Source organism: Eurosta solidaginis, chromosome 4 (genome assembly GCF_040869045.1).
Source record: "Eurosta solidaginis isolate ZX-2024a chromosome 4, ASM4086904v1, whole genome shotgun sequence".
Classification (NCBI taxonomy): Eukaryota; Metazoa; Arthropoda; class Insecta; order Diptera; family Tephritidae; genus Eurosta; species Eurosta solidaginis.
The window spans coordinates 145,146,847-145,171,568 of record NC_090322.1 but is presented as its reverse complement, the minus strand read 5'-3'; the positions used below and the strand labels follow the sequence as shown (position 1 = coordinate 145,171,568).

Genomic DNA, 24,722 nt, shown 5'->3' with positions numbered 1-24,722 from the left:
GTAAGTACCTGTCGCAAGATCATCGATTCGGCTCGGATCGCTTTTCAACCGCTGGAAGAATAGCGCAGTTTGGTCACATTTCCCAGCAGACGGAGCAGCCTTAGCAAAGGAACATGATCTTGTGAAACAGAAAGACTGAGATGAACTGCCACAGAGATAATAAAGCCATCATAAAAGTCAAACTCTCTAAAGTTGTTGACCCAGTTGGAGTAGCGATGTCGATGCTATAACGGGCGAATGTTTAAATTTGCCATTTTTGAAAAATTAAAATTGGCAAAGTGGTACCTCTCCTAAAGCCTAAAAAAATAGCTAACCAAGAAAATTCATATCGCCCGATATCTCTACTGGATCTATGGCTTGTCAGTCATCAACACGGCTTTCGAAAATTGCATAGCACCACCCTATCAATTTTTTTGCCTCACGTATATTATTCCAGACATGGACATCCATGTCGACGACATTATTCTGCCGACTGTCAGAAACATAAAAATATTGCGCGTTACGTTACCGTTAAATCAAGAAGATCACTATAAGGAACGTAGCCTCACTTTCGGTAAAATCGCATGCCAAGTTATACCCGATAGGCCTTGTTTGTTAGAGTACCCAAAACTTACAGTAAAGATAAGCTGAATCCACAGGGAGACGCGCATCACTATTACCCAATTTCGATGTGGATACTGCAGGAGGTTACATTCTTACATTACATTCACATTGCGCCACATCCTCTGGTTGAAACACCATTTGGGATTTAACCAGCACTGTTGAACTCTAAAATGGGCCATAAACTCGAGTTCATGGCGTAATGCGAATGTAATATTAGTTATCTAGAATCAACTCCGACAAATATAACGTATGTTCTGCTATCTATGATCCAACTCCTTCCGAGCTATCAGTTTCTTTGGACTTCCGTTAGAGGGTATCGGTGATAATTCGTCTGTGAACGCACCTATTGTATGAGGCGAAGCACTGCTATAAGATGAAGAAGGTATTAGCCAAACTGAAATGACATATCGAATACCGTCTTATACTCGATACTTGTACTCATATAAAAGGATTGAGAAAAGTTATCGATACCAAAATACTTACTCGTACCGTACTCATTAAAAAGCTAAGTAAAACTTATGTTAAATTAATGTAATAAAATTAATCCGTTACTTATTAAAGCAACTCGCTCAAACCCACAATTGCCTCATTGTGCATTGGTTAATTTACTCATATATTTAAGCCTTCGGATTCTTAATCCTGAATAGGCGTCTTTAAATACCCCACCAAAAAAGTAGGTAGCATTTCTTTACGAGAAAAACTGAAGTCCAAAGTCAACGAACCGATGGGACCTTATCAGTGCGGCTTCAGACCTGGGCCCGTTATTCCTTTACCAATCAGCGACTGAAAACCATTTCCACTCAAACGATAACTATGCAATTGTCAAACTATTTCTAAAAATTATAATCACCCTTATCCCGAGTTTTATTTTCAGCCGAGATATTCACAGTTTTCACCCTATCGCAGAGGGTGGCGAAACAATTTTTCGTGTTCGAAAAAGATTTCACCTTATCCGCAACTGCTTTTTCGGGCGAAATGAATAGCGGGGAAACCCAAATTTATTTACTTATATTTTACAGGCGAACGACAGAAAAACAAATTGTAAGTAATTTTTTGTTCTAAAATTTGATATTCTTATAATATATGTTTATTTATTATTAGGAGTAAATCAATAAATAACGCACAATCGGAAATTCTGCTTGACAAGATGATCGGGAAAAAGTGACGGACTTCTGGAATCAGCTTACTTTATGTTTAAATAGCCTTGGTCCACTTGTTAAGAGTGAAGCTGAGAGGAAAAAAAGGACGGGTGGCACTCGGGGACTGCATATTATCAACTTATGCAATTATTCAAGAGAATTTGGGGCTGTTGCGGGGGGAATGTGGCACCCGTGTCGTAGGGCGCGATCGCACGCAAATAACGAAAATAAAAAAGAGAGAATTAGTATCGAGTAATTACAATGTATTATTATTATTCATTTCATCAACAATATAAATTTTTGCTATGTCTATTATAAATAGAGGAATTATTTTAGATTACCAAGTGGAGATTCACTATTATAAAAAGAATGTTTAATGACACATTCGTGCCCGGAATAAATGGTAATGCAACCAACCAGATATATTGCAAAGTTGTTGCAATTGCAAATTGTGAAAATATACAAAAAGGGCTCTTGGCAATTCAAGGTTTAAATAGTTATTTGCACTAGATTGCGAAGATATCAAAAAAAAACTTGCACTTGGCAATTCAAAGTTGAAAAGGTTATTCGCACAAAACAAATGAAAATAATTATTTGCAAATCTTACTTCACTGACACTCGCACTGTATAAAATGGTTGGTTTTTATCTTACTCACCTGGGGCTAGCTGCTGGCTCTTAGACGTTCCAAAATAGAAAGGCGACCAAGACCGCGAACAAGTCCGCGGCACCCGCCGATAGCTAACTTTCGTTGAGTTTTTCCCCTTCAAAGTTAGCTTTCGGCTGGTGTTAGCCGTTACCGGTAATAATAATAAAAACTAATGTGCGTGTTAGGGTGGTCCGAAATATTTAGGCTGGTGGCCTAAACAGGGCCCTAGGCGAGTTATTATTTGCGGCCCCTTTCTCCCGTATTTATAGAAAGAAATTGGAGATCAGAAAATTAGAGATCAGAAATATTAAATTCAAACTTAGTGTCAATAAAACAAAATAAATAAAACAAAACAATAAACTTTCACTTTAACTTTTACTTTCACTTTAACTTTATCTTTAACTTTAACTTTAACTTTAACTTTAACTTTAACTTTATGATAGAGATCCAATTTTATGTATTTGGCCTGTTGCTAACACCGAACCTTTTCGAACCTTTTTTGACAAATATCCGTTACGGTTTTTTTTTTTGATTTAGTCGCCAAGCCCGCGATAAAATCTATGCAATAGCTTAAAAAGGAAAATTCCTTTATTGCTAAGTATGTAAATTCTATTTTTTATGACAACGTATCTTTTTCTACGTATGGAATGACCAAAAAAGATATGTACAAAAAATGGCGTTTAAAAATGCAATTTATGCGAAGGGGACAGGAGGCGGGCCCAACATCCTACAACTCCCAGTATTCCGAACTTTGTATAAAAATCGTGTGCAGTTTGACGTTTGAAGTCGGTCAACTTATACAATGTGGACAAAGCAACGGTTCCAATATGTTCAGCACCTCTAAAAGTACCTCACTGAAACAATATTGGCTAAGGCCCACCTCATGGTCCTTTCCAACGCCTTTTTGATGTCCTCCCTTTTGCTTCAATGGTGGCAAGGAGTTGGTAAGAATATCTAGCAAATATTTGAATGCCGGCTTGTTTAGCCTGTATTATTGCCGAAAACTAATTGAAAAAAAGTCAGCTTTTTATTCAAAAGTGCTGAAAACAGTAATTATTAACTTACAGTGGATCTTACAGTTAGCTCCAAATGGTCCCTTAATTGCCTCCGAATCGCTTTCACATTTATATTCTGCTCGCGGCGCTCAATCAATACCAACCTAAGTGCACTACTAAACATTTTTTTATACACTTTTTATCTCTATTTTTGCTGTCTTTTATGGAAATATGTGCTTGTTTACAAAATTTACACAATTGCAAGTAAATTATTTGTTCACTGCTAATTCACAATAGAGCTTCAGCTGTTTCGAAGTGAACTTTTGTTCGCTCGAAATTGCCGATAGGCGGAAAAAGTTCACCCGAACAAAAAAAGTGAAGGCGAACACTTTTCCGTGTGAACTTCGCGATAAGGGTGACTAAATTATGGATCTAACGAGTGCTATTTTTCGCTAGCTCACGTACTATGTATGTCACTAATCCGATCCACCATTTCAGAGCTATTGTGATTTGAAAAATGAGTTTGGATCACGGAACGTAAAACGTAATACGGGCCCTGGTTAATTTTCTATCGACCAAATCTTTACGATGCACCAAATTTTGAAGAATACTCAGAAATTATTCCAGAGTACTTTTGGATTGATTTTTTAAGCAACTGCCACCAAGTGCCAAATAGTTATGGTGACTTCTTCTAAAAATTTCCAAATGTATGCTTTTTTCCGTAACGCGATATTAATTTTTTAAGAATTTTTTATATTTGAACTCAAAATTGCCAATGTAGAATTCTTAAGTTTTATCTTAGGAGGGAATTACAGAGCAAAACTTAATAAATAAAGGTGCTATTTTGGGCACGTACTCGATACTTTGGAAGGTACTTGTACGAGGTAATCGACTACTAAAAATACTCGGTACTTGAGCAAAGTACTCGAGTATGTACTCGTATTTAGTCGTATCGTAACAACACTACCCTCACTTGGGGTCGCCAAAGACTCGCCTACTTTGTATGTGTGGCATATATTACTGTGTGTTTCTGAATCCAACTCAAGTCGGTGAGTTGATGCCTTGAATTGGAGAAGCTAAGTATTAGGCTTAGTTCACAACTCTTGGAATCCCCCCCAATATTATATCATACTTCCTATAGTTACGTCCATAAAAGGAACTGGAAACTCAGTAGTCGAGGCCAAATCAAGCGAGTCTAATAAATCATCAAATGACCATGAATATTAACAAATTTTCACATCTAAATAGCTGGGGCATAGTCTATTATACTTACCTGACTTTACAAAGTCCTTCCGCGAAAGGAGTATCCTAGTTAACTATTTTAATTTCTACACTATTCGCAGTCGATGAGTCCACTAGATGTCGTTTGCTGCTGATGTATTTTTACAAACGATATTCTACGCTACCTGCCTTAGCTTTGCAAAGTTCATTAGAATCAATATAGTATTCCATACTGCCAATATCATCAAAAACTGTACACAAGCGAACGAAGTTTTACTCGTTTCTATGCAACGAGATCTCGAAGCAGTAACATTAGAAAGAAGCAAGTGACCTGGTGACAGCCAATGAACTCCCAGATCCGGTGGTCTCGGTATTTCATCGGGAATATTTACCTAAATAAATTAATTATAGAAACAACGTACGAACTCTTTTGTTACGTCGGTTTAGCTGAAAACCCCCCAAAGGTCATATACAGAAAGAACGTCAAATGTTTATTTAGCCCCAATTGGTCAAAGGCCAATTATTCATGGTTGACGCAAAGAGCGTTGATATTTCGAGGGCAAAGGGTGTTAATTAATTGCAACGTGTCAGTTGCATAACAAAGTGTTTTCTCACATAGATCTTTTACCCCTTCTATTCGCAATATAAGCCGCTAATTACCCTGTAAATACATGCATACATATGTGTACAATTATGCCAAACTGTTCTGCAAAAAAAAGATGAAACTGAACGTTAGTAATCAATTAAGTATTTTGATGCAACATCAAGGCAGTGACATCTTTAAAATGGTTAATAACGAGGCACCTGAGATGTTAATCCTGTATAAGTTTTAAGGGTCTTTTGATCAAACATAGAAGTCACCAGCTAACGCTGTGGAAGTAAATGTCTTGGGGCGGAGCATGAGGACCTCACATAATCTAAATGAGTCCGTAGTGTTACCAAAAGTTTGTTTAACGATCGAACTGAAAAATCCCATCCAGGACCTATGTTATAAAATAACTCCACTTTCTAGCAACTATGCCACTTGCTGCTTCTATATCTGACAGCCATATCACTCCTATTAGTTGGAGTCTAAGCCTGGCAAGCGTACGGCACGAGCACAAAACGTACTCCTCCTCCAACCCGCACCTCCTACATCTGCTATCTCTTGTCAAGCCTGATTTAAAGCCATGTGATGCTAAAAGGCTGTAGAAGCTCATAGGGGGCCTCACACTTGTCATCCGCATCTCAAGCACCTATACAGGTTCAAAAACTTGGCCTTGACCGCTAGGAAACACTCGTTCATGTAAACGACCAGAGTTGGCGGCGTTGTTTCTTTGAAACCACAAAACCAACACCTTGGCTCCGAATTGGGCGTTTGTTCATATAGCCACTGTTGTAGCCGTCGCAAGACCCTATCGACCTTCTGCCTTGCCTCGTCCATCGTGCTTCCTGTATGGCGGTGATGTCGGCCTTTGCCTTGACGAAAGTATCAACCAATCGAAACATCTGTACCTGGTCCTATATGAATTCTGACATTTCTAGTACAACCCCTCAAATCATTGTCTTTAAAATCATAGTCCGTTAAACGTCTGCCGTCATTTTAGTCATCGTTTACGACTGACATTCCTACCGCGGATATATTCTTTAAGCTCGCGACCAGGCCTTTAGCAATAACATAATGTAAGTGTTCTATAAAGGCGAATGCTGATGTTATGATGGCGCTGAGGAGACTGCGAAAGGCAACCCTGGGGGTCTGATTCCAATATTTCGAACTACGTTAAGTTGAAAACGTGAAAAGCTCGAGGTGAAAAGCCAATAGTAGTTTGCGGACCTTAGTACGATATATAGTTTCCGCAAAACACAACCCCTGTAACGTCAGCGCTACAAATCCGTCAGTACATATGGCATCGCTAGATTTGGGCGTATCCATGAAATCCGGAACCACCCTTCCGTGAGAGGTAACTGGTGCACTGATGGACTTAGATTGAGGAACCTTCTGATGGTTCTAGGTTTGGCATTGTTCACGAAATCGTAAACGAGACTGAATAACCCCGAGCTCCACTTTGTCTCCTCCGAGAATGAGTGTGTTGGTATATCAAGTGAAATGACAGTGGGCTAATAATTTGACTTGCGTGTAACATTTGACATCTCGTATAATGTTTGCTTTGGCTTACAAATATTAAAGTTACGGGAAACGACGAACCTGTTAAAACACGGGGTTGAAGTTTGTCCTGCTCATTTAGTTGAAGTGCTATATCGCAATCCACGCCAATCACCGCGGGTATATCTGACCTGCGTGCCGAACTCGGAAGCACACCGCACAATTCCAAAAATCGAGGTTTCGGACAAGACGATTTTCTTAATCTGATGCTGGAGAAAATAATTAAAGCAGCATAAACTGGAAGGATACCAAATATTACAATAGCGTGCGTAAATGAAGAAAGTAATGACGTGGGTCCCTCAGTAAACGATATCTAGATAAAGTACTTGCCGTCATCAAGGAAAGCATCGGCTATTTCCATCTTGACAGACAAACCACTTTTGGTTTATATAACATAGAGAATAGGACTTCTTCTAACCACAATCCGGCGTTAACATCAAAAACAACTTCCCCTTAAAAGTCGAACCGAGGCCAACTTTTGCCAAACAAATTCTACTTTGGAAGGTACAATCCTGTTCCGAACGAAAATCATTGCAAGTGGCCAAAAGGTTGTCGCGAGAGTAATCGATGTTGACGGTCCTTTGCCAGAAATAGATGTGGTACGTACCGGTAGCAAGCATTCGGTTCTAGCCCGACCGGGAGTGTGTTTATCGTTAATAGAAGAACAACAAGAGGGCCTGATAAGAACGTTACGACGTATATCCCGGCCTCACAAAATACAGGCATAGTAAAGAACCAAGAGTTATTGATATGGGAAGGCACATAAGTCAATGAAATTGAACGGTAGCAGCTAGCTATCGTATACTCCACGTCCTTTGGTGGAAGCACCGCCAACTTATATTGTTGTATGCAGACTTTACTTTGAAGAAGAGTCACTAGCGGTACGTATAACATATGTATAGTTGGCTCAAAAACGCTTTTGGCTAATTTCGTGCAGATTATTATTAATATTGCTGTTGTTGTTGTTAATATTGCTGTCGATGTTGTTGTTGTAAGTGGTAGTAAGCGTCTCTTTATCTTTACCCCAAGTGCTGCTGCCAAGAGATTTGAAGATTTTACTATGCCTCTGGATTTTAGGTGCAATTGCGGATACATGCTCGCAAAAACGTAGATCCTGATCCAACCTCACACCGACTATTTTTGAATGTAAGACAGTCGGTAGCGTAATGCCATCGACGTGGATGTGCAATATGGTCGACATTTATCCATAATATGGGTTATTTTCTTTGCTTTTCTGAACAATTATAGCTGGCGCTTGATACGTTTTTCGCGCCATTAATTTATATGGATTGGATTCAATTAAAACTCACAAGTGGAAGGAACGCATGATTAAATATACTAAATCGCCTTAACAGGCTCCAGTACGTGATTTCGGCTATTGTCATCATGTTGTTGTTGTTGTAGCGATAAGGTTACTCCCCGAAAGGTTTGGGGAGTGTTATCGATGTGATGGTCCTTTGCCGGATACAGATCCGGTACGATCCGGTAGCACAGCACCATTATGGTACTAGCCCGACCATCTCGGGAACGATTGATATGGCCACATTAAACCTTCAGGCCATCCCTCCCTCCCCACAACCTAGTTCTATAATCAGCTTGGGGTCCCCAGAGCCTCGTCTGTTAGTGAAACGGGACTCGCCGCTCGAAGGTGAGGTTGGCAATTGGGTTGGAGAAGCTATATAGCACTTCTATTACCCCTATTTTTAAAAGTGGAAATAAAAATGATATTTTAAATTATAGGCCTATATCCAAGTTGTCGTCTGTTGCCAAGCTATTTGAATGCATTGTAAAAGAGAAACTTTATTTTCATGTGAAACATATAATTTGCGCAAATCAGCATGGATTTGTGGCAGCACGCTCGACAGTTACCAATCTTTCAGTCTTTACTGAGGATTGCCATTCGTGCTTTCGTAATGGTCTTCAGCTTGATACGATTTATACTGATTTTTCTAAGGCGTTTGACAAAATTTCTCACGTAATCCTCATTGAGAAACTTGCATTCCTGGGTTTTCATTCCAGTATCCTCAAATGGATAAAATCTTATTTACATAACAGGAGTTGCATGGTTGCTATAGATGGGGCATTCTCGGATCCATTCATTGCTACATCTGGTGTACCTCAAGGTAGCATATTAGGTCCTTTATTATTCATCTTGTTTATTAATGATGTTTCTTTTTGTTTTAACTCGTCTAGATTTCTCTTATATGCCGATGATCTTAAAATATATTCTGAAATAAGTGACTCGCGTGATTCATCGGCGCTTCAAAGTGAACTTAATAAATTTTTAGATTATTGCGCCTTGAACAGGCTTTATATAAATATTAACAAGTGTTTCAAAGTAACTTACTCTAAAATGGTCAAGCCTTTGGATACTTGCTACTGGTTGGCGGACTCTTGCCTTTCTGAGGTTAATGAAATTAAAGATCTTGGCGTGTATTTTGATAGCAAGCTAAATTTTACTACTCATTTAAACTACATAATTACAAATTCTTTTGGAACACTTGCCTTTGTGAAACGCCACTCTTCTAATTTTTCAGACCCATATACCTATAAGCTTTTGTACTCGGCTTTTGTCCGTTCTAAAATGGAATACGCAGCTGTCATTTGGAGACCATACCATTCAGTCCACATAAATCGTCTGGAGAAAGTCCAAAAGTGCTTTGTTCGTTTTGCTTTACGCTCTCTTAACTTTACTGAACCGATTCCGTCGTACGTTGCTCGTTGTCGATTAATTAGTTTGGTATCGTTATCCGATAGGAGAACGCTATTATCGGTTACATTTATTATGGATCTTGTTTCTGGCAGGATAGATTGTCCTTCCTTACTTCAGCTAGTTAACTTTAATGTGCCCTGCAGAAATTTACGAAATTTTGTTGGTTTTCGTGTTGGACTTAACAGAACAATCTATGGTGCTAACGCTCCCTTGAATAGAATTATGTCTGATTACAACTATTTCTCAAATTTTCTGGATTTAGATTTTACGTATACCAAATCGGTTATACAGTTCAAACTAAAAACCTATTTTTTAAGTAATACTTAATTTACATTAGTTGTACTATATTCTTAAGTGTCTGCTGTATAATAGACATACAAGTAAATAAATAAATATATTGCGCTACACAACCCCTTGAAACCCTGGGGTCATCATCTTTTGACTCGGTTTATGCAATATTATAAATCATATAATCAATTCATTATCAGACCAATTTCTTATGTATTTCGAAAAAACGATTACATTTTTACCAGTTATTGTAAAGATTTTGTTTATTTATTTCATAGGCAACTTAAATATAAGGTTATCCAAATATGTAGTTTACTAGAGATGTTTACTACAGATGTGCTATTTAGATCTCTTATCAAGGATACTACAATCATATGCTACAGAAATTCAGTATGGAGGAAAAGAATACAAACTTAAAATGAAAAACGAAAATTAAATGTAATGATAATGCTAAGGATATTCAGTTACAAAACGTTTGCGCTCCACAACAAATTTTGAACACCACACCACTACAGCACCATAACCACCTAGCTAATTCAACACTAGGCATAAGAATGCATAGTAGTAAAGCGTATAACACCGCGCTTGTCGAGTGTCAAACGTTTAATAAGTAAACTGAATTTGTGCTCATCATATCTAAATGTACAAACAAATCACCAAATCGACGTCTAAAAACTAAATATGACCCAAAGTTATTGTTTGGAAGTTTGGAGAGTAGGTCGTTGTACAGACGAATATTAGTTCACAGATAAACAAAACTATGAATGTTGTACCTTTTTGCTTATTTCTTTTGTGCTTATAAATTTCACACTTATAACCATACCCGCCCATCCATCCGTCGGCACATCTTCATGACGTTCCTATGATATACTTAAATGGTGATTGTTGTTTATATAACTGTGTACGTATGTATGTAGCCATTATGTATAGGATGATCTTTGTTTACTTCATCTTCGTCCTTCATCTTCTTTTTTCAACTACTGCTTGTTTAACCATCCGCTAACTGTTGTCCATTGCATCATTGACTGTTGCCATTGCTGCTGTCGCTGCTGCTGCTGCTGCGCTGATACCGCTGCCGCTGCTGCTGCTGTTGCTGCTTCTACTACGGTATTTTGAGTAAAATTAAGGCTTCCCCATATATGAAGCCGATTCCATTTAAGAAATTTACACCCATGGAGTCCAGCCTTCGTAGAGCACAGCTAGATTATCGGGATTCATGGCCTCACGTATTATATAATCAACTTGTTCGGCAATTGTACAACGACGATTTAAATCTGGATCACGCCCTTCTAATTTCATGCGTACACGTTTCCAAACTGACACGGCGTATGCGTTACGTTTCTGTTCGCCAGGATTATTTGTAGTTGTGGCTGTTGAAAAGAAAATTCTATATCATTGCACTGTACAGCAGTAGGTTGAGTATTGGAGCTTGAGGTTGAGTGACGGATCTGGTAATGCGACTCATTTGATGCGCTGAATCTAAATCTGCTATCAGATTTGGCCTATCGGGTACCAGTTCCACCCTCACTTTATAAAACGATCAGTCGCAACGGTTTTTTTCATTAAAATCCAGGGGAATACCAGTGTCGCATTACCAGATTCGTCAAATTTTTTTTTTTTTTGAGGCTTGGACAGATGCCTTACGCGCTTTCACAGCTAGACAAAAAAAGAAGACGGGCCTGTGTTATGCCCACTCATTTTAATGCGCTAAATCCGAATCCGCCATCATAATTGGCCCAACCGGTCGTTATACGGCCGTAACCTCGAAAAAGGAAAATAATTGAACCGCCAAAAAAACATAGCTTTGATCCAAGCTCACATACAAAGAATGAACTGCCCATGAATAAACACTGTAAAGAAGGCAATTGGGAAAAGTTACACAACAACAATGGCGTGGCTTTTGCTGAATGTTCAACCATTGCAGTAATGCGAGTTCGAATGCCACTCCCGGGAGAAAAGGCTTCGAGGAAGTTTACAAGGTATAATCGAAATAGCTGTCGCCCTGATGACACGCTTCTTTTTTTTCAATTTTACCAAAATTATTGGAGATAAAAATCACTGCCGATTTAGCAGTTTTTGAGGTTATGGTCACAGCGGTATGCGACAGGCTAATTCTGATAGCGGATTGGAATAAAGCAACTCAAAATGTATGGGTATTAGTGGTGGGATTATTTTCGAATTATATTCGAATAAATGTTATTCGAATAAACGAATAAATTTATTCGTTTCAAATAATTCGAATAATAATTATTCGAACTTTTTATTCGTTTATTCGCTTCCATTTATTCGAATACCTTTCCTTATTATTCGAATAGTTCGTACGTCAGTATAACTAAATAAATGGAATATTAACAAATTAACCCCAAACAAACAAAAATATATGCACATATGCATCTATACACACATAAATATATGTATGTATACATACATGTGCATGCTCATATGTACAAGCGATGAGCGTAAGATAAATAGAACTTTTTTTATTTTACTATTCGAACTATTCAAATGGTGCGTACGCACTATAAGAAAAGGAATTCGAATAAATGGAAACGAATAAAAAGTTCGAATAAATATTATTCATAAAAGAGTTTACTATTCAAATAATTTGTATGCGAATAGTCCCACCCCTAATGGGTATACATGGGCCGCATTAGCAGATGCAAGAACTTTTTTCGTGTAGGTAGGTAATTTATCGCTTGTAGTTTTTTCGAAGATCTGCTTATAAGAAAAGAAGGCCGCATATGTGTAAAATTTTACGCTCTTTAATTTTTAAACACAATAAATAAATAAAAATATATTACATGGATTAAATTTCGAACTTCGAAAACCAATATCTATGTTTTAGAGACTTCGAAATACGAAGGAACTATCCTTTTGATTTATGGATCAAACTCAACAAAAATATTGGTTTGGTTCAATACCTAGAAAAAATGTGATTTTATCGTATGGAACTACACTAGCTATCCCATAGTTGTATCAAGTCATTACCCACTAGATCAAAACTAAAACCAAACTAGTCTTAGCAGGATAGTTTTGACAGCTATATCATACTGTGGCGAATGTTGACAGCACTAGGCTGTTAGTAAATAATTACGCAACAACAAAAACATTAAAGCGAACCTCACTGGTGTACATGAACACATAAATCATCATTTATACACATACATAGAAGGCGACGAAAAGATATCTCACACACACACACATGTAGTCATCAGCCGAAGTAGTTACTCACACTTACACACGCATATGACTATGAGAAACGCATGAACTACAAATATACATGTATATCGCTGGTAATCAAGCAGGAGATTCTAGAAGGTGAAACGTCTAGACCTTTGGAGAAATATGCTGACGAGGCAACAGAGAGCATAAAAGCAGCGCAAGCTGATGAATGACTAATCAGTTCAATTTAAACACGCTATCAGTTGCGAAGTGAAATATAATTGTACTACTCTCAAAGTAGTCTAATAAAGAACATTTTGCAAACAGAATATTGGAGTGATTTATTCAACAGTTTAGCGATTCGAACGTTACCAGAAGGCTTCAAATAAGCGGAATTTCCCAAAATTCGTTACAATACATAATTACCATTAAAGTAATAGTTTTTGAATGTTGCTCAAATGCAACACTGAATCACTTTTTTATAATCAATATCCAAAAGAAGTTCAGTTGAGGCTGGAAAGAACTCGTTTTCATTCTTTTTCTTTCTTCATTCCTCACAAATTATTTAACTATGCTATAACTATGGACACGATTTTGAGCAACAAAAAAAATTAGGGATTCGCTGACTGGAAAGAAGAGAATGGACTCGTTTTCAAGCCAACCGTTAGGATTATCGTGTTTAATTTGCTTATCAACACATTAAATATATACTTCTCTATTAGGAAAGGTGAATAAGAAGTATCATACGCATGGTGCATTGTCCCAATTTCTATCATCCCTCTGTGCTTTGTTTTCCACCACTAATGAGGCTTGTTAAGACAGCCGCCCTAGTTTAATATCTAATGCAAAAAGTCACCGCATCACCTACACAAAACCTTACAACATGTCCTACGAATATTAGTGGTCATTCCAACCTGATTGGTAGGTGTACACACCCACTATCCGAAACATCCCTCGTATCTCTGTTTCTATAATCAACGTGCTTTGCACACAGGGTATATTAACTTTGGTGACATAACGGTCGAAATATAGACCTCCAAATATCAAAATGCTCAGGATGAAACATGGAGTTGATTTAGCCATGTCCGTCCGTCCGTCTGTCTGTGCACAAGATAACTTGAGTAAATATTGAGATATCTTATTGAAATTTGGTATATGGGTTCCTTAGCACTCATCTCCCATCGCTATTTAAAACGACCGAAATCGGATGATAACCACGCCCACTGTTTTACATATACAGCACTTTGGAAAACACAAAAAATCTGATTATTTAGTAAAAAATACACCTAGAATGATGAAATTTGAAAAAGGCGTGGCACAGTACAGTTGCGATAGAATCAATTTTACAAATATTATTAATCATAAGTCAAAAATTCGACAGAGGTTGCTTCACTATAAAAAACGCTTCGAAAAAATTAACGAAATCGGTTAAGGACCACGACCACCTTTATATAAAAGATTTTTAAAACGGTCGTTGGTGAATATAATAAGCTATATCTTTGCGAAAAAGAGCTTTGTATCAATGGTGTTTCATTTTTCAAGTGGAATTATAACTAGAAAAAGGAAAAAATTCAAATTTTTGAAAATGGGCGTGGCACCGCCCTTTTATGGCCAAGCAATTTTCTATGTTTCGGGAGTCATAACTCGAGGAACAATTTGCATATCGTTATAAAATTGGGAATACATACTTTCCCTATAGCAGAAAATATGTCTAGTAAAAATGGACGGGATCGGTTAAAGACCACGGCAACTTAAATATAAAACAAGTTTAAAAGGGTCGTACACTAGAATTATAAGCTATATCTTAGCGAAAAATAGTTTTGTATCAATGATATTTCACTTACCAAGTTTCATTGTAAGAGAAAATTGGGAGGCATTTTTTGGTGAGCGTTGCCACGCACCTTTTCCGCCGATCAAACATTTCTAGATATAATAAATCTCTCGTAACAAAATTTGGAAAAGTAATTTATCTGAAATGGACTGTACAATTGAAACTCACGCTGAGTATATAAAGTTCGGTTACAGCCGCACTTAGACACCCTTACTTGTTTCATATATCATTATACCCGGAACATCTATGAATGTGGCATCAGCCGTGGCATCAACTGCATTGAACCGATATCGCAATCATAAATATTCTTAGCTGGCATACGAAGCACATAGTGTGGGGACAACGAGCTCCTGGTGGCTCCTTCTTACGCGAGTGCGTGTGACGGAGAAGGAGGGGCGGGACGGGGGTAAAATATGGTGCTCGGCATTGCTTCTGTCCATGCTTCGTTCGCATCACTACAATGGGTTGCAGCGGCCGCGTTAGCTAGGAGCGCCGTTTGACGCGAGCAACAGCGGAAGCTTGATCGTGAATCGTGAGACGTCCTTGGACGCGAATAGCAGGGAGCCACAAAAGTTTTGTATCTCTTATTGGTAGCTGACATAGCGATTCCTATCTTCAAAATTATCATTTCGTTACCACTGACACGTTAGTATGCCCAACTGCCCCGTCCTCTTTCTTTACTTCTCATTCTTCTTCTTCCTGTATATCATCCACATCTCCCCTCATAACTTATTCCCGTTCTTCGTGAACTCTTACCTAACTGTACTTATTTTTCCTGATCTTTCACCTTCTAGTTTTTCCTCTTCCTTTTACCCGATTCTACATATCGCTGCCATCCCTCCCTTACTCCTCCGGCTTCTCATTTAATAGCTTATCAAACTTCTCTGCAATTCCTGCTTAGCCTTCAGACCCCCATATCATTAGAACAAATTTTACAGTTATCCGAGTCCACATATTCACTGGTATTAAGTCACATGATACTAAATCTGAATCGAAGAGTATATCATATTTAAGTATCCGGCCAAATTCTTTCATACTGATTTTTTGAAAGCTGCTTAAATACATAACACTCATTCTGTTATGAGCCCACTTAGAAGAGCCTATAGGAAGTTTCACTTAAAAATAACATACATCGCATAGATTCTTACCCTTCTTATCCTTTTCGCCATCTTCAGCCGTAGCTAACGCATTCTCCTCTGCATTACCACCAGCAGACTTTAGTTTACTTTCCAGTGTTGCCGCACAACTGCGTTTATTGCGATGGGGTGAATCTGTAGTTACGCTACTCGTCGAACTTTCACACTCTTCATTCTTAAAACGTTGTGCTAACTCCATTAGACCTGCAGCATTTTGCTCGTGCGCAGCTTGTAGTTCATGCACTTTGGCCCTGAGCTCTGCCGGTGTAATGTCGCTTAGATTGCGGGCAACCAAATGCATTTGAAGTTCATTTAATTTGGTATGAAAGACACGTAAGGCATGTTGTAGATCTCTGGCATGAGCTGCAAATCCGACTTTCTCGTTAGAAGCGCTGTTGCGCGTATTACGATCATTTTTGGTAATTGCTTTAAAAAGATGACGCGTATCGCTGCGCATTTGTGGATCCATAAGAGGCTGTCGAATACATAAAGAATAATACATTACAAATTCAAAGCTTCTAGTTATTGTTTATATACGCTGAGATACTTTGGAAACTTTGTATATCAAGCTCTAAAGTCTAACTATAGAAGTCAGTGAGGTCTAAATGCGATTCGGTGTAAATAACTGCGAGTTCTGGTTTAGGAGAAAGTTTCTAATAACACACGATACATAATTCGGCATCCACCATTTTGTATGTACTTTCGGATCTTCCCGTGGATGCAAGTCCGACGCAAAATTAGCCTTCTTCTCCCTTTTTCTATTACTTCTGATCACCAACAAAGGCATATAAGCTGGTCCGCAAGCTACCAATGTATTTTAATCGAATATCACAATGAGGCTTGATTCGGCGGCCCATGTTGTTGTTGTTGTAGCAGTGCTTCGCCCTACCTAACAGCCGCGACCGATCACAAATTGTCATCAATATCCTCTAACGGAAGTCCAAGGAAACTTGCTGTTTCAACAGGGGTGGACCATAATGCAAGGGGTGTTAGAGGCGTTGGTTCCACATTACAATTAAAGAGATGGTTGGTGTCATGTGAGGACACATTGCAAGCGGGGCATACATTTTGTATGTCGGGGTTGATTCTGGATAGGTAAGAGTTTAACCTGTTACAGTACCCAGAACGAAATTGAGCAAGAGTGCCACGCGTTTCCCTGGGGAATATGCGTTCCTCATCCACAATTTTTGGGTACTTTTCTTTGAGTACTGGATTCGCCGGGCGATTCCTGACATAAAGGTCCGACGCCTGTTTGTGGAGTTCACCAAGGACCTGCTTGTATTTTTTTGCTTCATACGGCTGGGTTCTCAGGTGCCGTATTTCCTCAAAATGCTTACGGAGATGACTCCTTAAGCCCCTAGGCGGTGTTGGCTCATCAATCAGATGTCTGTTTGGATGCCCAGGTTTCTGGGTATTCAACAGGCACTGTTTGGTTAGCATCTCATTTCTCTCCCTGATGGGGAGTATTCTCGCCTCATTATGTAGATGGTGTTCTGGGGACATAAGAAGACAGCCCGTGGAGATTCTGAGAGCAGTATTTTGGCAGGCCTGTAGGTGACGCGTAGCACGTAAACGGTTGGCCAATTGCTTTGTATGTAGTAATGAGCGTTTCTTTATCTTTTCCCCAGGTACTGCCAGCAAGAGATTTGAGGATTTTATTACGGCTCTGGATTTTCGGAACAATTGCGGCTGCGTGCTCACCAAAATATAGATCCTGATCAAACGTCACACCCAAGATTTTGGGGTGTAGGACAGTCGGTAGCGTAGTGCCATCGACGTGGATGTTCAAAATGGTCGACATTTGGGACGTCCATGTTGTAAATAAGGTCGCGGAAGATTTAGTCGGTGATAATGCCAGGTTTCGCCAGGCGAAAAAACTGGAGAGATCAGGGAGGTAGCCGTTTATTCTGTTGCAGAGCTCATCGATCTGTGGGCCTGGGCCTGTGGCCATTATTGTGCAGTCATCGGCGTATGAAACATGAAGGTAGCTTAGATATGTAGAAATTAAACAAAAGTGGGGATAGGACACCACCCCGTGGCACCCCTTGTTTAATTCTTCTTGGTTTTGATGTTTCGTTTCTAAATTGCACCGATTCCTGCCGACCACCCAGATAATTTGCGGTCCACCTTTTAAGACATAGGGGAAGGGTAGACCCTTCCAGGCCTTGCAGTAACGTGCCATGGTTGACCGATCAAAAGCTTTTGATAGGTCTAGCGCTACGAGTACTGTTCTATGGTGGGGGTTTTGATTTAAACCGCAATTTATCTGGGTGCTGATGGCATTTAGCGCGGTGGTGGTGCTATGGAGTTTTCTGAAGCCATGCTGATGACAGGCTAGCTGCAAATTTGCTTGGAAGTAGGGGAGCAAAATGGCTTCAAGCGTTTTTGCTACTGGCGATAGGAGCGATATCGGACGATACGACTCTCCTATGTTAGCTGGTTTCCCAGGCTTTAGTAGCGGGACCACCTTGGCCATTTTCCATTTTTCGGGTATGACAAAGGTGGAAAGAGACAGGTTGAAGACATGTGCTAAGTATTTGAAACCCTCTTTCCCTAGGCTTTTAAGCATCGGCATGGCTATGCCGTCTGGGCCCACTGCTTTGGATGGTTTAGCATGACCGATGGTATCCTCAACCTCTTTGGAGGTGATGGTAATTAGTGACGCGCTGAATTTATGTTTATGTGCGTGTCTTTTGGCCCTCCGTCTATCTTTGTCGACCATAGAATGCATTACATATTGACGGCAGAAAGCGCTCGCGCATTTTTTCGAATCCGACAGCACTTTATCGCCGAAGGCGATGGAAACTTTGTCATTGTGCTTAGACGGATTCGATGGGGACTTTAAGGTGGACCAAAGTTTACCCACACCGGCAGAGAGGTTACAACCTCTTAGGTTCTCCTCCCATTTCGCCCGCTTGTGTTCATCCACAAGCAATCTGATGCGTTGGTTTATATCCCTTATTTGGGGGTCGCCTGGGTCGAGCTGTCTTATAAGGTCACGTTCTCTCGCTAAATTCGCGGCCTCCGCCGGGAAGTGGGGCCGAATTTCGGGAATTCTCTCGGCGGGAATGAAACGTGCCGAGGCGGATTCAATGACCTTGCGGAAAGCACGCTCCCCTTGGCGGGCATCAGTCGGGATAGGGAGGGCAGCAAAGAGGTTGTCCGTAAAAGATTTGTATTCGTCCCACTTTCCTTTTTTAAAGTTTATGAAAGTGCGTTTTTCTGTAACGATGAAGTCGGCGGTACGCTCGAACGAAATAAGTATAGGCAGGTGGTCGGATGCCAATGTTACCATCGGCTGCCAGTTAACGCAGCTTACGAGTTCTGCGCCCACGATTGAGATATCCGCCGAACTGTGACAGCTTCCTACCATACGTCTGGGGGCGTCTCCGTTTATTGTGCAGAACGTCGTTTATCTATTTGATCCGCCAACATCTCACCCCTACTATCCGCCCGCAAGTTTGAATGCCATAGATCGTGATGGGCATTAAAGTCGCCTAAGATAATGCGATTGTTGCCAGTAAGGCGCTAATATGAGGGCGGTATCCACTGGGGCAACAGGTGGCAGGAGGGATGTAAATGTTGAAGATTTCTAGGTTTGCATCGCCTGACCGGACAGATAGGCTTTGACGTTCTAAGACATTGTCCCTGCGGTCGATGCCAGGATCAAATATATGATATTGCACAGAGTGGTGTATGATAAACGTGAGGCCGCCTCCATTTCCGCTCATGCGATCTAAGGCGTAGACTACGGGACGCCCTTGGACGTGAACAGCAAGGAGCCACAAAAGATTTATAAAAGTTACGTGGACGTCGGGTTTTGGGATCAAGCCCAGAACAACCCGTCCGATGCAACCATCCCTTACACGAGACACACTGAACAGAGTATGACCGTCCTAAAAAGATTCTTTTCCGGCAGATGCAGCAAAACCATTTCTCAGGACCGGGGTCAGGAGACGGACCCGGATTGGATTCAATACCTTCCCGGAGCAAGAGAATATGGAGCAGTCCCGCTGCAAGGAGCTGCTGGGAGGATGACAATTTGTGGGAGGGACGAAACAAGTTAAAAGGGGTTACACTGAAATTACAGTCCTTGGTCGGGAAAAATCCCGAGTCGCTCCGGTACATAGAACCGACTGCCTTGGGAAGCGCATCAAAGCCATTGATTTAGAGTCCTTGTAGTTTTTTATGAACTATTAGCCGGCGAACGCCAGAATTGGTGTCTAAGAAGACCTACTTCGATCTTCGGTTGCTATCGACAGGTTCTCTTTTTTATTGAGTTGCTATCGGCGTATTGTCAACGAGTTATCGGTTTGTTCTCGGCAATGTTGTCGTTTTTGAATGATTTATGTTGTTGTTGTTATAGCCGGATATAGACCAAAGCTTCGCCTATTTGTAACAAGATTCGCCTGGCGTAGGTGATGTCAGCAATTGGGCTTTTAAGTGGTCGGCAATAGTGGTCGTTACCAATAAAAAAAACTGATAACGATCAATAACATGCCAATAACGGTTATTGACAACCAACTGATAGTTCGTTGATGGCAAAACGATAACAAGACAATAAAAGCCCGATAGCACCTTCATAACCTGACGATAACAAAACAATCACTCGATGATGATGCTTGTTACCAATAATAAGCCAATGAAGCTTATTCTAAATGGTCTCGAAACTCTACTGAAATGGCTCCAAAATCATCCCTGAAATGACCCTGCAGAAATCCTGATCCCGAAGTAGTTCCGCATTTATATCTAAATGGCCCAGAATTTTCGACATTGTTAGGCAAAATTGCCAGAGTAGATCGGAAAAGGTGCGGAACTAATTCCGAAAAGGTTCTGATGATGATCTGAGATTAAACGTTTCGAAAACGGTTCAGGATCACCCAGAAAAAAAGCCCAGCAGGTCTCTTAAGTATCCAGACAGCATTCTAAAAAGTCTTAAACAATACCGAATAACCGACCCATAATGCCAAAAACCCTTTGAAAAAAGCCAAGAAATATTAACAAAGGGCTGAAGTAATAGTCTTTTGCTGAAATTGTTTCCTAAATTAGTCTTAAAAGAATTTTTTTAACCGAAAAATCAGAAATGAACCTCGAATCAGTTCTATAATTTTGTCCCAACTAAGCTTAGGCCTTTGCCCTGACTGCCTTCGTAACGATCGAACCGTTTCCGAATTGTACAATTGTAATATCCCCCACATTTCATGGCGTGTTTCACTCAATTCAATGTACAATGCATCATTTGTACCGTTTTACACTTCCACGTTCCACTTTCGCCATCCTGGAGGAGGTTGGGCATGCCGCTCTCTACCTGCAAGCTCAAGATAAAGGAGGCTCTACTGATGGAAGCCGGAGCCAGGTGGAAGCATCATGATAGATGCCACACGGCAAAACTCTCATGGCCGGAATGGAATGAGAAAAGATCGCGAGAGCTTTTTTTTTTCGTCCGTAAGAGGGATCTTTCCTTAGTTGTAGGTCTTCTCACTGGTCATGTTTCTATTGGACCGCATGCGGAAAGGATTGGCGCTCCATTTAATGATTATTGTAGAAGCTGCGGCAACGAAGAGGAGCCTGAAACTGTTAGGCATCTACTCTGTGAATGTCCAACGCTCGGTAGAAGGCTACGTTTTATGGGCAAGATGTTTCTCGTAGATCTGACTGATATAGCTGAGGGCAATACACGACGCTTAGTTAGCTTCACAAACTCAACGAAGTGGTGTGTGGTTGCACAATGGGCCTATAAAGGCCTAAATGTGCCGCTCCGATGTGGACGGCTGCCACTTGAACCTAACCTAACCAATATATAAAATAGCACAATTGAATTGTTTTGTATTGTCGGATGCATTCTGTTCGGTGTGCATTCGATGAGCACCAGTTTGGAGGTAGTTATGAAACCTGTAGTGTCATTATTTGTGTGACAGTCTCACTTGCTTTCTGCAGATATTTCCGCACAACAAAAGTGGAAGTTCAAAAAATATACTCACCAGCATCTGTTGTCCTTGCTCAAAGAGACCCTCTTTTATTGCCTCCTCCTCATGTTCCAAAATAGCGAGCTTACGCTGCACAGCGTACGTCATTTCATCCAACAAACCAGCTATATTCTGTATCCAACACTGATCTACTTTACCCTCCGGATCCAACAATTGCACAATTGATTGTTCCACTGGGGTTATGCGTGCACTACTTTGCTGCTTTGTTGTCATAGCATTGTGCCACTGCTGCAAAACTGCCAAAAAAGCATTGTCAGCTTGCAAGCGTTTGTCTTTGCTTTGTAGCAACTCAAACTGAAGCAAAGCATTGGTATATTCGGAAAGTTGTATCGTTGACTGCAAGAAAGCATTATAGCGCGATTCCTGTGACTTCACACATTCCATAAATGCATCCTGCAGAGGCAATAAACTCTTATTTGTATTGAGTGACCAGTTCAACTGTTGGATAACCGCATTCGTACACTCATCAACATCTTCATGTATCTTAATCATTGTATGCTTCCAAGCGCTTAACGATTGACTACAAGCTTGAACTGATTGAAGTAATTTTTCTTTGGGAAAACCATACATTAGGTGCTTGTCTCCCAGTTGTAGTATAGCCTCATTCAGCCAATAGTGTGCGCTACCCACACGTGCGCAATGTTCTGTCAATTTTGTATGTAAAAGTACTTGCATTTTATAATTTTTCCCACTAAATCCTTGTTGTAGGGCTTGTAGTAGACTTTTACATAGACCTTCGGCATTTAAAAGTAGAGCTGGTTTCATCACATTGTGATTATTCGGCTGTTTGGCGACAAGATTTGTTAAGTTATTGTGTAGCATATGTGCATATAGAGTTGGCAATCCGCAGAGTGCTTTCATCAACAGCGTATTGATGTAATTCTCTAGGGTTGCAGAAAGTTGACGCACGTCATAAATGTATTGTAAATCGTTTGTAAGAAGCGAATTCACATTGTCGCGTGCCAGGCGAAAAACATCGGCAATCACCTCGTATTTCAGTGTGCTTGGGATCTCTTCAATCGTGTTTCCGGATAAACGAGATTTCTATAAGAAATTAAAAAAACGCACATTAGATCATATAAATATTGTGGCGAATGTTGACATCACTAGGCTGTTAGTAAATAATCACGCAACAAAAACATGAAGCAGCCACAGTTGTGTACATAAATACAACAGTCATAATTTCACACATACATACAAGGCAACGAAGAGATATCTCACACACACACATGTGGTCATCAGCCGTAGTCTACGTCTAAGCGTCCCCCCACTACCTTCCAGCAGCCCCGCTGCTCAGCAAGCCACAACAAGTAGCCGCTGCTGCTCGCGCCCCACGGCGCCAACAACTCAAACAGCTGCTACCACTCATAACTACAATCTTCGTAGTAGAGTCGGAAGCAATGCTGAGCAACAGCCCCTGCCCCCGTCTTCTCCCCCCTCTTTTCCGGCAGCAATCGTGTAGGTCAGGGAAACAGACTCTTAGTCCCTACCTCCGTTTGCACCGTTTGCCAGCACAGAATATATATGTTTGCGACATCCGCCCAATGCAGCTCCTGCCTTGGGTGGTGCCACTTCCCTAGATGTTCTGGTCTCCGCGACGGCAACCCCCCGACGGGTTTCATCGCGCCATGTTGCCAGGTCGCAAACCCAAATCATCCGGGTACCCCAATGCTTGCCCAAGGACGCCCAGTCCTAGGGCCACAACAGCAATTGCGTCTTGGCCTTCCCCAACCCAGGCGTAGTCACCCGTCACTTACCCCCAGAGTGGCGACGTCTCCCCTTATGCACTTCAGAATTCTGCAGTTAAACTGTAATGGACTAACTGTGAAGATTACGGAGATAGTCGATTTCATGAAGCGGCACAACATCCGCATTGCTGCGATTCAAGAGATTAAACTCACAGCAAGATCTGCATTGCAGACCTGCTCTGGGTATAACGTCCACAGGAAAGACCGCGGGAGAAGAAATGGAGGCGGTCTCGCGTTTATCATACACCACTCTGTGCAATATTGTATATTTGATCCTGGCATCGACCGCAGGGACAATGTCTTAGAACGTCAAGGCCTATCTGTCCGGTCAGGCGATGCAAACCTAGAAATCATCAACATCTACATCCCTCCTGCCACCTGTTGCCCCAGTGGATACCGCCCTAATATCAGGGCCTTACTCACTGGCAACAATCGCATTATCTTAGGCGATTTCAATGCCCATCATGATCTATGGCATTCAAACTTGCGGGCGGACGGTAGGGGTGAGATGTTGGCGGATCAAATAGAAGAAACGACGTTCTGCACAATAAACGGAGACGCCCCCACACGTATGGTAGGAAGCTGTCACAGCTCGCCAGATATCTCAATCATGAGCGCAGAACTCGTAAACTCCGTCAACTGGCAGCCGATGGTAACATTGGCATCCGACCACCTGCCCATACTTATTTCGCTTGAGCGTAACGCCGACTTCATCGTCACTGAAAAACGCACTTTCATAAACTTCAAAAAATGAAAGTGGGAAGAATATAAATCCTTTACAGACAGCCGCCTAGCTGCCCTCCCTATCCCGACTGATGCCCGCCAAGGGGAGCGTGCCTTCCGTAAGGTCATTAAATCCGCCTCGGCACATTTCATTCCCGCCGGGAGAATTCCCGAAATCTGGCCCCACTTCCCGGCGGATGCCGCAAACTTAGCGACAGAACGTGACCTTATAAGACAGCTTGACCCAGGCGACCCCCAAATAAGGGATATAAACCAACGCATCATGTTGCTTGTAGATGAACACAAGCGGGTGAAATGGGAGGAGCACCTAAGAGGTTGTAACCTTTCTACCGGTGTGGATAAACTTTGGTCCACCGTAAAGTCCC

General features: G+C 40.8%; 1 protein-coding gene across 1 annotated transcript in view; it reads right to left on the bottom strand.

Annotated features, from left to right (window-relative positions):
* Positions 1–9,984: 9,984 nt before the first annotated feature.
* The window catches only part of nonC (serine/threonine-protein kinase Smg1), a 58,702-nt gene continuing 43,964 nt past the window's right edge, over positions 9,985–24,722 (bottom strand). The window contains exons 7-9 of the mRNA XM_067783266.1: positions 21,860–22,909; positions 15,891–16,353; positions 9,985–11,119 (exon numbers count right to left, since the gene is read on the bottom strand). Of these exons, the coding sequence (XP_067639367.1) occupies positions 10,914–11,119; positions 15,891–16,353; positions 21,860–22,909 (1,719 nt within the window). The 3' untranslated portion in view covers positions 9,985–10,913. The remainder of the gene's footprint in view (positions 11,120–15,890; positions 16,354–21,859; positions 22,910–24,722) is intronic.